At 40.1% G+C, this 12,710-nt stretch overlaps 1 protein-coding gene across 5 annotated transcripts in view; it reads right to left on the bottom strand.

Moving 5' to 3' along the window:
* Positions 1-1,831: 1,831 nt before the first annotated feature.
* The window catches only part of SNX25 (sorting nexin 25), a 144,585-nt gene continuing 133,706 nt past the window's right edge, over positions 1,832-12,710 (bottom strand). For 3 of the 5 annotated variants that reach the window (XM_032298781.1, XM_032298782.1, XM_032298783.1), the window contains 5 exons: positions 11,892-12,009; positions 7,813-7,879; positions 3,688-3,869; positions 3,084-3,184; positions 1,832-2,418 (listed from right to left, as the gene is read on the bottom strand). In XM_032298781.1, coding sequence (XP_032154672.1) covers positions 2,338-2,418; positions 3,084-3,184; positions 3,688-3,869; positions 7,813-7,879; positions 11,892-12,009 — 549 coding nt within the window. In that variant the 3' untranslated portion in view covers positions 1,832-2,337. Of the gene's footprint in view, positions 2,419-3,083; positions 3,185-3,687; positions 3,870-7,812; positions 7,880-11,891; positions 12,010-12,103; positions 12,581-12,710 lie in introns of those variants that run through there. The other 2 variants (XM_032298786.1, XM_032298784.1) reach the window with 2 other exon arrangements.

The following is a 12,710-nucleotide window of genomic DNA, read 5'->3' as shown; positions in this document are numbered from 1 at the left end:
ATACAAAGATTAGCTGGGTGTGGTGGCAGACACCTATAATCCCAGCTACTTGGGAGGCTGAGGCAGGAGAATTGCTTGAACCCCTGAGGCGGAGGTTGCAGTGAGTCAAGACCGTGACATTGCACTCCAGCCTGGGTGACGAGCGAACTCTGTCTCAAAAAAAAAAAAAAAAAGAAAAAAAAATATCTTAAAATAGGAACGTAATAAAAGATTGGCCCTAGGTAAAGAGCACTTTTTAAAGATGGGTTTCAGAAATCATAAACTTGGACATATGCCATATATGGTAACATGCTGTGCTTAAATGTTTTCCATAAATCCAATGCGGAATTTAAAATTTCAGTTTACTGTAGTTACCATGAAGCTGATGTTCTGGCACAAGTGAGCCCCTGCAGTTTACCACTGCTGACGACAGTAGTAAATCCCTTAACCTGTGAGTGTGGTGAATCTGTAACATGACTCTCTCGTCTTTCTCCCTCACACACCCACACCCACACCTTCTCTAAGATTCCTTCTAGCTGGTATCTCATGGAAAACAACAATTTATCATTAATACAGAGGAGACAAAATAATAGTGATGTTTCTCATTTGCAATACTAACAGCTACAGTTTAAATGACAGCATAGAATTATGCCGAAAATGGACATTTCTAATAATTGTATTACGGTAAGTTCTTTGGACTTGACAACTTCACATTCTTCTCTTCCTTGAATGTATTTTATCTGGTCTTTTCCATGGTCTTTTGAAGGATAATTTTCATCAATAGCCAACTTTGGGTATTTCTTTTAAGTGTCAAATATCATAGTTTGAAAAAAGTGTAAAAAAGCTATAACTAAAAAAATCTTAAGGATAACATTTTGGCTTACCAATTTTTAATCATCTACCTTTCAGAACTTGGCTTCTTTTTTTTTTTTTTGAGACGGAGTTTCGCTCTTGTTACCCAGGCTGGAGTGCAATGGCGCGATCTCGGCTCACCGCAACCTCCGCCTCCTGGGTTCAGGCAATTCTCCTGCCTCAGCCTCCTGAGTAGCTGGGATTACAGGCACGCGCCACCATGCCCAGCTAATGTTTTGTATTTTTAGTAGAGACGGGGTTTCACCATGTTGACCAGGATGGTCTCGATCTCTTGACCTCGTGATCCACCCACCTCGGCCTCCCAAAGTGCTGGGATTACAGGCTTGAGCCACCGCGCCCGGCCCAGAACTTGGCTTCTTATCAAGAAGTTGGCAGGTATGATACATATATTACACGTATATAATCCGGCATGTGTTATATACATATGTATATGGTATCTTTCAGTGATTCAAACTGAATTTTTACCTTTTAATTGTTTACTTGTTTTGTTTTCAATATTCTTGGGGATTAGAGAGGGGAAGCTATTATCATTGCATAATAGATGATGAAACCAGGAAAGTTAAGTACTTGTCCATGGCCCCGGTATGAATAACAACAAAAAATCTCTACTCTGGATCTCCCCAAATGCCCCTGTGGTCTAAAAGGCTTGATGATACAACCAAGTCCCTGAACTGGCTGCCCCCCTCTTTCCACCCCCGCCCCCGTCTTAGTCCTGCCCATACTCCCAGGGTCAGCTTCCATCGCTCCTCCCTAATGCCTCTCTTCAAGCACTGATTGGCTCTTTCTGCTCACTAAGAATCATGTATTTCACATATTTACTTTTTGCCTGGAGAAAGGCAGCAAACTTTAAAAACGTCCCTGCAGAAGTAGTTAAGTGCATAGCGTTTTCTATAAAAAGGCATTCGATAAATATTTGAACTGCCTGTAGAGTTTCAATGTGTTTTTTTGAGATATAAGCATCTTAAATATCATAGAGTGCTGTGATTCATTTTTATATTTTATTGCTTTGAATGCTCAAACTATGGGAAATCTTTGGTAAAAATAAAGACAATAAAATCTTCACAATAACTTTACACAAAGCATTGCACAACAATGTTCTTCAATACACATGAAATAATATAAGAATGTTCACAATCCTCAGTGAGGAAATTAACTGTACAATATTCATAGTTCATTTTAAAACAACATCTTCTCATAAATATTTAAAATACTTCCTAAGTTCTCACATATTAACATTTGTATTTCAATCAGTATGTTGTTCTTTAAAGTGTTTATATTAAATAAAAATCAATAGAAGTTTTTTTCTGTTGCTTACCACAGCATAAGTCCCGTCCTCCCCAATTCTGCTTATTTCACATAAAACTAGAGGGAGGTAACCAAAATAAAAATCAGTATGGTTCTCATTCAGGCCCTCTGTGGAAAAGAGGAAAATGTTTCATGTCTATTATTACACAGACATTTTTCTGGTGGTTTATTTGTGCAGTCTCAAACTTGACCAGCTTTAAGTTGATCTAAATGAGTTCTCAGCTCAGGACACAGTTCAATTAGCAGCAGTTCCATCAGCACCTGAACCAAGAAAGAAGGAAAAGAAGTCGAAAAATGTGTTTTTTTTCTCCAAGGGTTTATTCAAAATAAAGATCTGCATCTAAGAGAAAAGTCTAATTTTAGGTCTGAAATGATCTCAGTAAACAAATAACTCTCAAACGGTACTTAATATTGTTAACTATAATCAAAGAGATGACTGGGACAGTTGGCTTTGCTGAAATAAGAAAACCAAGCAGTTACGCAGCAGTGCTGTATCAAAAGTCAAGGGAAAATGGGCGAGGTGGCTCACGTCTGTAATCCCAGCACTTTAGGAGGCCCAGGTGGGTGGATCACCTGAGGTCAGGAGTTAGAGAGCATCCTGGCCAAGATGGTGAAACCCCAAATCTACTAAAAATATACAAATTAGCGGGGCATGGTGGCAGGTGCCTGTGATCCCAGCTACTCAGGAGGCTGAGGCAGGAGAATCACTGGAACCCAGAAGGCAGAGGTTGCAGTGAGCTGAGATCATGCCCTTGCATTTCAGCCTGGGGGACAAGAGCAAAACTCTGTCTAAAAAAAAAAGTCAAGGGAGATGACTAGCATGTGAGAATCAGAGTGCTGCAGCCACTGCCGTCTATGTTTTTCCTGACCAAATGAAGAAGCAGACAAAATGATGCAGAAACCCCCCTGAGCTTTAATTTACTCACATATAACAGGTGCTTATTGGCTCTTGTTTCCTGCAATGCATTGAATATTTTTATAATACCATGGCGGGCATTTTGCTGTCCAACAAGGCTCTGAAGCATATCTGAAAAATTAAGTTTATATTCTGTGCTGCTATTGATAAAGTGCTCAGTGCATGGCTTTGTAGTGAAAGGAATATAACACTGTACACATACAATCAATAAAGACATGGAGGCAAGAGAAACACGAATGTTCAGTTCTCTCAAATGCTTCAGGAGAGAATTTTCAATATAAGGCATTTATACAAATTACAATTTTAATATTTTGCAACTACTAATTTTAATAATTAAAGTGTTAGTATTTTGCTAAAAATTAAGCTCTCAAAACACTATACTTTAGCTGGATTTCTAAAATACAAAATTTATTATCTATTCTAAAACATTTTTCAAGTTCTTAAGATTCTCAGTATAGCTTCTTAGCAAGTGACAAAACATGGCTGAAAAGAGTATGATCCTTTTTTTTCATTGCAAAGAATGTTTCCGGCAAGACATAAATGAAAAACACCCCAGTGGGGTTAACATTCCCTCATGATCTCTATGCTTTTCAGGGTAACAGCCCAGGCCTCACCTGGAATGTTTTCAAGCAGCTTTTGCCGTGCTCTCTGTTTCGTTCCCTGACTTCGCTCTTCGCTTCTGATTGTGGTCGGTGGTGCCAACTTCCCATCTGGCCAAAAAGCATCCCGGAAAATACTGATGTAGTAAACCAACATTTGCTCACTGAAAATCCAGTTGACTGTGTCCCGGATTTGTCTTTTAAGAGAAAAGGATTTCTTGGATGAGGTTTTTAAAAATTGCGTACTCTGTGCTCAAAAGGCACTTACCAATGGGAAGGTTAAGACACAGCCTGATCTAAGTGATTGATGAATAGACTAGGGATTGGAGTTTTAAGCCCCGGCTCTGAAAGTTATTGTTATCATTATCATTATTTTTGAGACGCAGTCTCGCTCTGTCACTCGGGCTGGAGCGCAGTGGCAGGATCTCCACTCACTACAACCTCCGCGTCCTGGGTTCCAGCGAGCCCGAGACGCTGGGATTACAGGCGTGTGACACCAGGCCCGGCGAACTTTGTGTTTTTAGTAGGGATGTTGGCCAGGCTGGTCTCGAACTCCTGACCTCTGGTGATCCACCCGCCTTGGACTCTCAAAGTGCTGGGATTACAGGGGTGAGCCACTGCTCCAGGCCTGTTTTTTACTTTGGTAATACTGCATGACTGTTTATTCCTGGAGCTCACTTTGTCATGGGCACCAACTTCTCCAAATGTTGGCTGTGTAGCACCTTTCAATCTACAAAGACAAGAACCGAGAGACTGATTTGTCTGAAGACGGCAACATTTCCATGAAATGTTTCAAGGTGAAAACATAAATCCATTTAAAGAGTGTCGGAAGTGGTCTGGAAAACCTCCCTGAGATCCTGAAGTCCTGCAGAAGGACCAGGCTTTCCACAGCTCTTTTAGTGTTGCTAGGGCAGTAATGCTGGGCAGGATACTCGGATCCAGATGAAGCACTTCATATGCCCATGAGGGTAGAAAAAAGACAGTTCCTTTCAAAGATACACTGCTATCTGGCCAATTTCAAAATTCCACAAGAATGAAAATTGGGTGGCAGACATTTGACTTGCGGAGTTACACGTTTTATTTGGTTACCCAGGTCTTCCATACAACCCCATTTCTTTAGTCAGAAGTCAAATTCTAGCCAGTTACAGGTCCTCTGCTGTCAAGAGACAACTACACACAGTTCAAAGAGCCCAAGAGTAGTTGTGAGGTTGGGAGAAGAAAGCCTCTCCATGGAAAAGGAGAAAAGAATCATCTTAGACTATCTGTGCCAGAAAGAGCTCCAATTTCAAACTCAATTCAGGAATAATAATAAATCAAAAAGCCTATTAAGAATCTGACTTCCAACCAGAATTTTAAATGGACAATATGAGGTTTTCAGAAATAGTATCTGAAACAGATGTTTCAAGTCCAATACTTTGCAGATAGTAGGTCACTACTGAATGTACATCTGAACTCTACTATGAGTCATTAACAGTCTGTAACTGCACATCTCCTATATTATTCTCTGTATTTCTTGGAACTGTGCAATTCAAATCTAGACCATATAAGTTTATTAATTAATGGAACTTGTGGTTTAAAAAAGAATTTGCTAGGCAGGGCATGGTAATCCTAGCACTTTGGGAGGCCGAGGTGGGTGGATCACCTGAGGTCAGGAGTTCAAGACCAGCCTGACCATCATGGTGAAACCCCATCGTTAAAAAAAAAAAAAAAAAAAAAAAAAAAAGAGAGAGAATCTGCTGACCTGCCTGCCTTCCTTCCTAAAATTTCAGTTTACAATTTGAGATTAGGAAGTGACTCTTAATAAAGGTCATCATCTAAGTATTTTTTACCAATTTAGATCTTTCTATCAGCTGAAACCTGTCCGTTGCTTTGGAAGCAATTCTAGCATGTGAAATTTTAGTTATTACAAGGCAAGAGACACACACTGTGCTCCTGCTTAATTTCATGAGTCATCATCTGCTGAAGACAAAAATAGCAAAGAGCCATGTGCTCCATGATTCTCTACCTGATAAAAAGCCCACTGAAATGAACAGCCTGGAAATTCTCTCCACGTGCTCTTCTCCATCCCCATGAAAATAACTGCCTGACGTACCCACCACTCACAACCTGCAGCTGCTCATTTTATAATTAATAGGAGCAAGGAAAGTATGCATGATTTGCTGAAACTGAAAAGGAAAATAAATTAGCAAGTCTTGAGTACTAAGAAAAAGAAGACCATTCTAGGAATTTCTTTTAATTACAGGTGCATGCACCACCATGCCCGTCTAATTTTTATATTTTTAGTAGAGACGGGGTTTCGCCACGTTAGCCAGGCTGATCTCGAACTCCTGACCTCAACTGATCTACCTGCCTTGGCCACCCAAAGTGCTGGGATTACAGGCATGAGCCACCGCGCCTGGCCTTTTTTATCGGGAATTTCTTTATCTAAGGCTTGTCAATACAAAAGAGGTTTGCCTTAGACTAAGACAAAAAAATTAAGCAGGCCATTTTTTCTGAGTAAAACAAAAGCCTATGATATTAAGGTCAACTAAACAAGCCTCTGATGGGCAACTAAAACTGTTTTTTTTTTTGAGAAAGGTCTCACTTTTTCATCCAGGCTGGAATGCAGCAGCTCACAGCAGCCTTGACCTCCTGGGCTCACGCAGTCCTCCCGCCTGAGCCTCCTGAGGAGCTGACATCACAGGCACGCACATCTACCACATCTGGCTAATTTTTAAAATTTCTGTAAAGATGGAGTCTCACCATGTTGCCCAGGCTGGTCCTGAACTCCTGGGCTGAAGCAATCTGCCCGCCTTGGCCTTCCAAAGTGTTGGGATTACAGGCATGAGACACTGTGCCCAGCCAACTAAAACCATTTTTTTTTTTTAAACCTTAGAAGTAAACTTTAGTTTCTGACCACAAGGAAAATATAAAAAAGAATAGCAAATGTTCTTTACAATGTTTCCTATCAAAATGTATAACCTTTATATGATGCAACTATCATACTGACCTTGTACAAATGTGTGGCAACTAAATCTTTCACTTGGGAAAAGTTGATAATTTCATCTTAAAGCTTATTTTGTTATACAAAAAAACGATTTAAAATATTTTTTTCTAGAAGTTGACTCTTATTCTGCAGGAAATCATAATGTTTATCTCGTGAAGAATCCTGGGTATAGAGTTACCATATAAAAGATCTTGATAACAGTACTTCCAAATTCCAGGCACAGAGACGAGGCAGGCACCAGGGCAGGAGGCCAGGTTAGGACTGCCAACTGGTCTGGCGACTTCAGACAAGTTACTTGATCTCTTTGGTTCTGCTTCTTTGCCAACAAAATGAGGAGTCAGACTAATCTCTAAGACCCCTTTTCAGGCCTAAATGGATCTAAATAATTCTATTCAACTTCTATTGGCTACATGACTTTGTAGTTATGAAAAATTCCAATAATTTCTTAGAAACTAATATTAATTGACTATGAGTTCTCAAAAACAAACCCAGCATTTTCATAAATGAATGATCAAAATGTGGGTCACTTTTTATGAGCAACATTGAGAACATTCCATGAAAAACCTGTATACATATATAATCCCTTTATGTATATGGATAATATAATATGGTTTAGAATATACATCTGGCTCATACAGTGCTAGATGACAGGGCCACACACACACCCCAATGGACACTCAGATATTAACTAACAAGAAGAATTAGCACTTCAGTGCTACACAACTCTAAAACCTTAATACATGGTCTATATTTTCCTCTAAGTAAACTTTGCCTGCCATGTGATGCTCATCCTACTTTCCTTCTGGCTTAGAGTCTAAACCTTAAACTGATTCTCATTATTTGACATAAAAACATTCTACCCAAGATGCTCAAACTAGTCATCATGATCAAAGGGGAGCTTTACAGAACACAACCTCCTGACCCTCGCCAGCCAGAATGTGGAAGTAGCTCAAGCTTTGATTATCTAATCTGCCATGCATTCTGTGGGAGAAATTCTTTCAGAAATCTACTCTCCTATCCAATCTTAGAATCACATCAGAAAAAGTGAGAGAAAAGATTTTCAGTGAAATCACTGGCTGCTAGATCATAAGGTAACTTGACTATCAAGGCAAAGAGTAGGGCATGGATCCAAATATTAATTTCATACAACTCACTTGTTGATGGTTCTTCCAAAAGTGACCTGAACGAGGGCAATTAATGTTCTTCTCACCCATTTAAACACTAAAATAGAAACCAGAGGAAAATTTTTTATCACAGGGTATCACAATTTGGGACATTTTCATAGCTGTACAAAACATAAATCTTAACACTTAAGATCATTTGAGTCCTGACATCAAGTCAAGGCCATGACATCTGCAGCATGTGAGTCTAGGTTAGCGAAAACTTCTGCTCAGGAAAACTCTTCTGCCTAGGCTTTCATTTTCTACTAAGCAACTGATGAGATGAAACCAGAGTTTTTAGTGTTTCAATGCCTCCCAACAGCTGAGCTCTAAGTGGAAAGAGTACTTCATCTGTCCCTGGGGTATTGACAACATGTCTGTTTTCCACCAGCACACAGTGTAGTTCCTATTTTAGATTTCTGTCTGGCTAGCTGAACACACTTTTTGAACTGCTGAATGAGAAACACCTATAGTCAAATACTTTGAAATATTAATGAACTGATGGGTCTAAGTGTTCCCATCTGAAGCAGAGTTTGCAGATCACTGTGTACTTTTACGTACACTACGCATTTGGGAGAGGGTAAGTGAATGGTGAAGAGCCGGGACCCTGAATGAGAAATGAATTTGGCAGTCTCCTGTGCCACCCCCATAGCAGCAGGGCGTAAGTCACCTTCTCTGAACCCTCATCTGGAAAAGATGGTATTAACATGTGCCTTTCTTTCCATGTGTGTGAAACAGGCTGTGAAGGGTTCTACAAATCTAAACTTTTATTACTAACATAGGGACACATGTTTGTAGGTATAAAAAATGAACATAAACCAACAGGAGGCAAAGAAACGCCATGAGGATATTTTAGGTCTACAAATTGGAACCTAAACCAAAATTTTCATTTAAATATTCACCTCCATCCATTGAAGTGTTTGGCTACTGACATATGAGGAAATGAGAAACTCAGACTCAGTCATAATGGAGCCAAGAGTTCAACACTCTTGCACCCACTAAGGAAAACTAACAATGGCAAATTTACAGACGTCTCTGTACAAGGACAACCACAGAAATAAAATTCATAGAAAACACAGACTTGGTACTAGACTTTAATACACTCCAAAGCCATTTCTAATTTTTTTAATGGCTCAAAATATCCAGTTAAAGTAATATGAATCCTTCATGTCAAGTCTTGGAGTTGGAACCATACCTCAAAAATGTCTTAAACTTTTTCGTGGAATTAGCTGGAATGCTGCCAAGCATGTACACTTGTTCATTTTAGGTTGGCATTTAGGCTGGGATGAGCATGTCTGTCAGTGATGATAACTTCACTTTGCCTTTCTGGGGCAGGAAAGAAGTAGCTCATACCTAGAGGGTCTGAGGACAAGTGCAACTCTAGGAAGAGACCTGACAACTAGTGGTTATTTTTTAAAATAAGCGGGGAGAGGTATTACTAGTCCCTTTTTGTATACTGGAGCAGAAATGAGGTCATTTTGCTACAAGTTTTCTCTATTACTCTATTTACAAAATTTACTCTATTACTTTTCCCTCACCTTCCCCAATCCCTAACACCCACCCCCACCACACACACACACGCACGCACGCACGCACGCACGCACGCACACACCCCTGCACACATTACTCTAAAGGCTTATTTGTTCAAAGCCACAGAGGCAGCTGCAGCAGCATTAGGATTCTGCTGACGGCAAATGATCACATCTCATTATAAATGATGTTCTATTTATTCCCTCTGAAATGCCACTAGCAAAAGCAAATCTGCTCTGAGCAGGCATAGATGGAGGAAGCGCATGCTGCGGACATGGTTAGGAGCCCTGCTCCAGCCAAAACTGGCTCTCACACACCTACCATGTCTCCTAAGCTCTGTACCAACAGCAAAGACAAGAACAATGACGAAGGCTAGGATAGTGTCCCTATTCCCATCAACTCTACAGGAAACTGGGGAGACTCATGATTTAACGGGCCACCTTTCGCCAAAGAAGAGTCAGACTTTAGGTGGATTACTATTTTCTTTGTCTATATTAAATAAACTTAAACATCGCTGTATATATCTTAAAGTGTCTCAAATATTGAAAGGCTACTAGGTTTTTTATCTGAAAGGATTTTTCATATTTTGGATGATATTCCATGACAGATATTTCTTAAATAAGTTATCTTCCATTACTAAAATTTATCTTTGTTCCAACTTTTCATTATTGTAGTTATGCTAAAATATCCTTATATGTAAATCTCTGCCTGCACTTTATAATTTAATTTTGTCTATTGCTTAATGTGAATTACATGTTTGCACCTTATTCTGTAAATCCACTGAAGGCAGAGTCTGTATCTGATATGTTTTTGTTTCCCTACAGAGCTGTATCTAAAACACATGCTCCCGAAGTGTTAGATGACTGACATTACATATTCTCTTAACTCTGGCTCAGAAGGAGAAAAAGGTCAATGACCAAAGAGAGTTCATTCTGGCACTTAACATTTTTCTTGCCTATTCACTCATCAGTGCGTCTATCGAGGCATTTTATTGATCACCTACCACAGATCAGGCATTGCGGTAGATACTGAAGATTAAAAGACACATAAGACATGTTCAAGTTGCACTTGGAATTGTTTCATCTGTTAATAATTCTTTAAGTGACATGTTAAGGGATTTATAAATGAGAAGGGATCCACAGCCCCATTTCCTATGTAAGACCAACTGGTAGCCTACTTCTTTGCCTCAAGGGAAAAGGTGCTAATGTGAATAGACAGAGCCCAGGATATCCACAGTGCACTATTTGGCTGGTTGGTACCATTACTCAATCTTACTCACCCATGCTCTTCTCATTTGCTTCCTCTTCGATGTAGTCAGTGTGACAAAGTATACTGATCCCAAGATTTAGAGTGTTCAGTGTGACAAAGTATACTGATCTCAAGACTTAGAGCGTTGGGGGCTGTCGACATGTGGGCAGAGAGTAGTATCAAGTCCTATTCAAGGCTCAACACTAAGCCATGTAGTCCAGTTTACCTTTCACCAAGGTAATGTTTTTGGGGAGCGGCACTTGTACGACTCTTATGGAAATGAAACTTTGATCCCCATTTTACAATTGCTTTTTTCTACGTACATTGCTCCTTGAGGAATCACTAGCGTAGGATTTGTCAACTTCAGCATTACTGTCCTTTGGGGCAGGAGAACTGCTGCGGAAGCTGTCCTGGGCACTGTAGAATGTTTGGCAGCATCCCAGACTCTACCCACTAGCTGTGCTCCAAGTTATGACTATCAAAAATATTTTCAGACATCACCATATGTCCCTCCCTCCCTCCATGAAGAACTACCGCTCAAGAGGAAAAAACGTAGCTGGAAACTAGGGTGGAGGCATTCCTTGGCCATGGAATTATCCTAACACCGAAACTCACTTTTAACAACAGGGTTCTTCCTGTGCTATGCAAAATAATTTTCTGTATAACTTTTAGTGATAAGGCAATGAAGCCATGCCAAGTCACATAAAAATAAATGTGCAGGATTCTAACCTTCTGTAGTCAGAGGAACATGGTGCAGAGTAAATCGGGATGCTACGCTACATTAGGACAGAGATGATATCTGTCTTGGGGTTGTATATGTAACACAGTATCTGGCTGGCTCACTTTTTCTTTTTTTGAGACAAAGTCTCACTCTGTCACCAGGCTGGAGTGCAGTGGTGTGATCTTGGGTCACTGCAACCTCCACCTCCCGAGTTTAAGCGATTCTCCTGCCTCAGCCTCCCCCGTAGCTGGGATTACAGATGCGTGCCACCACGTCCAGCTAATCTTTGTATTTCTAGTAGAGATGGGGTTTCATCATGTTGGCTAGGATGATCTTGATCTCTTGACCTCCTGATCTGCCCGCCTCAGCCTTCCAAAGTGCTGGGATTACAGGGGTGAGCCACTGCGCCCAGCCCTGGTTGGCTCTTAAAAAGATATGCTGAATGAATGGATGCGTGAAAATACATACATGTCTGATGCATTTCAGCAATAAAGGAATATTAAATGCGGGTGCGTGTTCAATTTTGCATACCGCTTTACTAGCAGATACCACTAATAATAACAAAGGAGCTTACTTCCTCGAAGTTCAAAAATCTCCCCAATCAACATGAAACATGGTTCAGCCAAGGCGTCTTTCCTCCCATCCACATCATCACCATAATCTGACAGGTCACTGTCCTCCTCTGTCTCCTCCTGGGGATACAGCAAAGTCATAGGAAGCAGATAACTTATCCAAGAAAACTGGCAGTTCTTCTCCCTCTTCAAGTGTAAATTCCAAACTATCTGCTCATATTGTAGCCTTTATTCTTCAGTTTTCATGCAGAAACCTATCCATTTTCAACACAGAGGAAAGAATCAGAAAAGTCTGATTCTGGAGCCTTATTCAAGGTTTAAAATAAGCTAATTAAAAAAAAATCTGTCACTGTATCAATAATCAATAAATTAACAGACAATAAAACAGTTTTCTAACCATTTTGAATTTCAAAACTAAGGCTTTTAACTTAATTTTTTAAGTGTTCACTCCCTTAAAACAGCATGAAGTAAATAATTTTAAATTCACGTTTTTGTTTTTTTAACAAACATGCATTTTAAAGTAATTTAGTTATTTTTAAAGCTGTGGCTTAAACTTTTATCCTGTCCTTCAGCTAGTCCCATTTCTTGATCTGCATATCAGCAGGTTTCAGTTCAAAACTCATGATATGCCAGGCACCAGGCTTGTGCAAATGAGTATGATGTGGATGTAGACTTCAGTGCCCACTGCCTTCTGGGGAGACTGAGAGACACACAGGCAGGTGTTACGACAGGGCTGGATGAATGCTGTCATAGAGGTGTAAACATTAGATGCTGGAAGGCAGCTGAGGACGTGCACTGCAATGTCTGCATACAGGTAAGAG

Source organism: Sapajus apella, unplaced genomic scaffold (assembly GCF_009761245.1).
Source record: "Sapajus apella isolate SASKATOON/1434 unplaced genomic scaffold, GSC_monkey_1.0 scaffold39, whole genome shotgun sequence".
NCBI lineage: Eukaryota > Metazoa > Chordata > Mammalia > Primates > Cebidae > Sapajus > Sapajus apella.
This window is presented reverse-complemented; position numbering and strand designations above follow the sequence as displayed.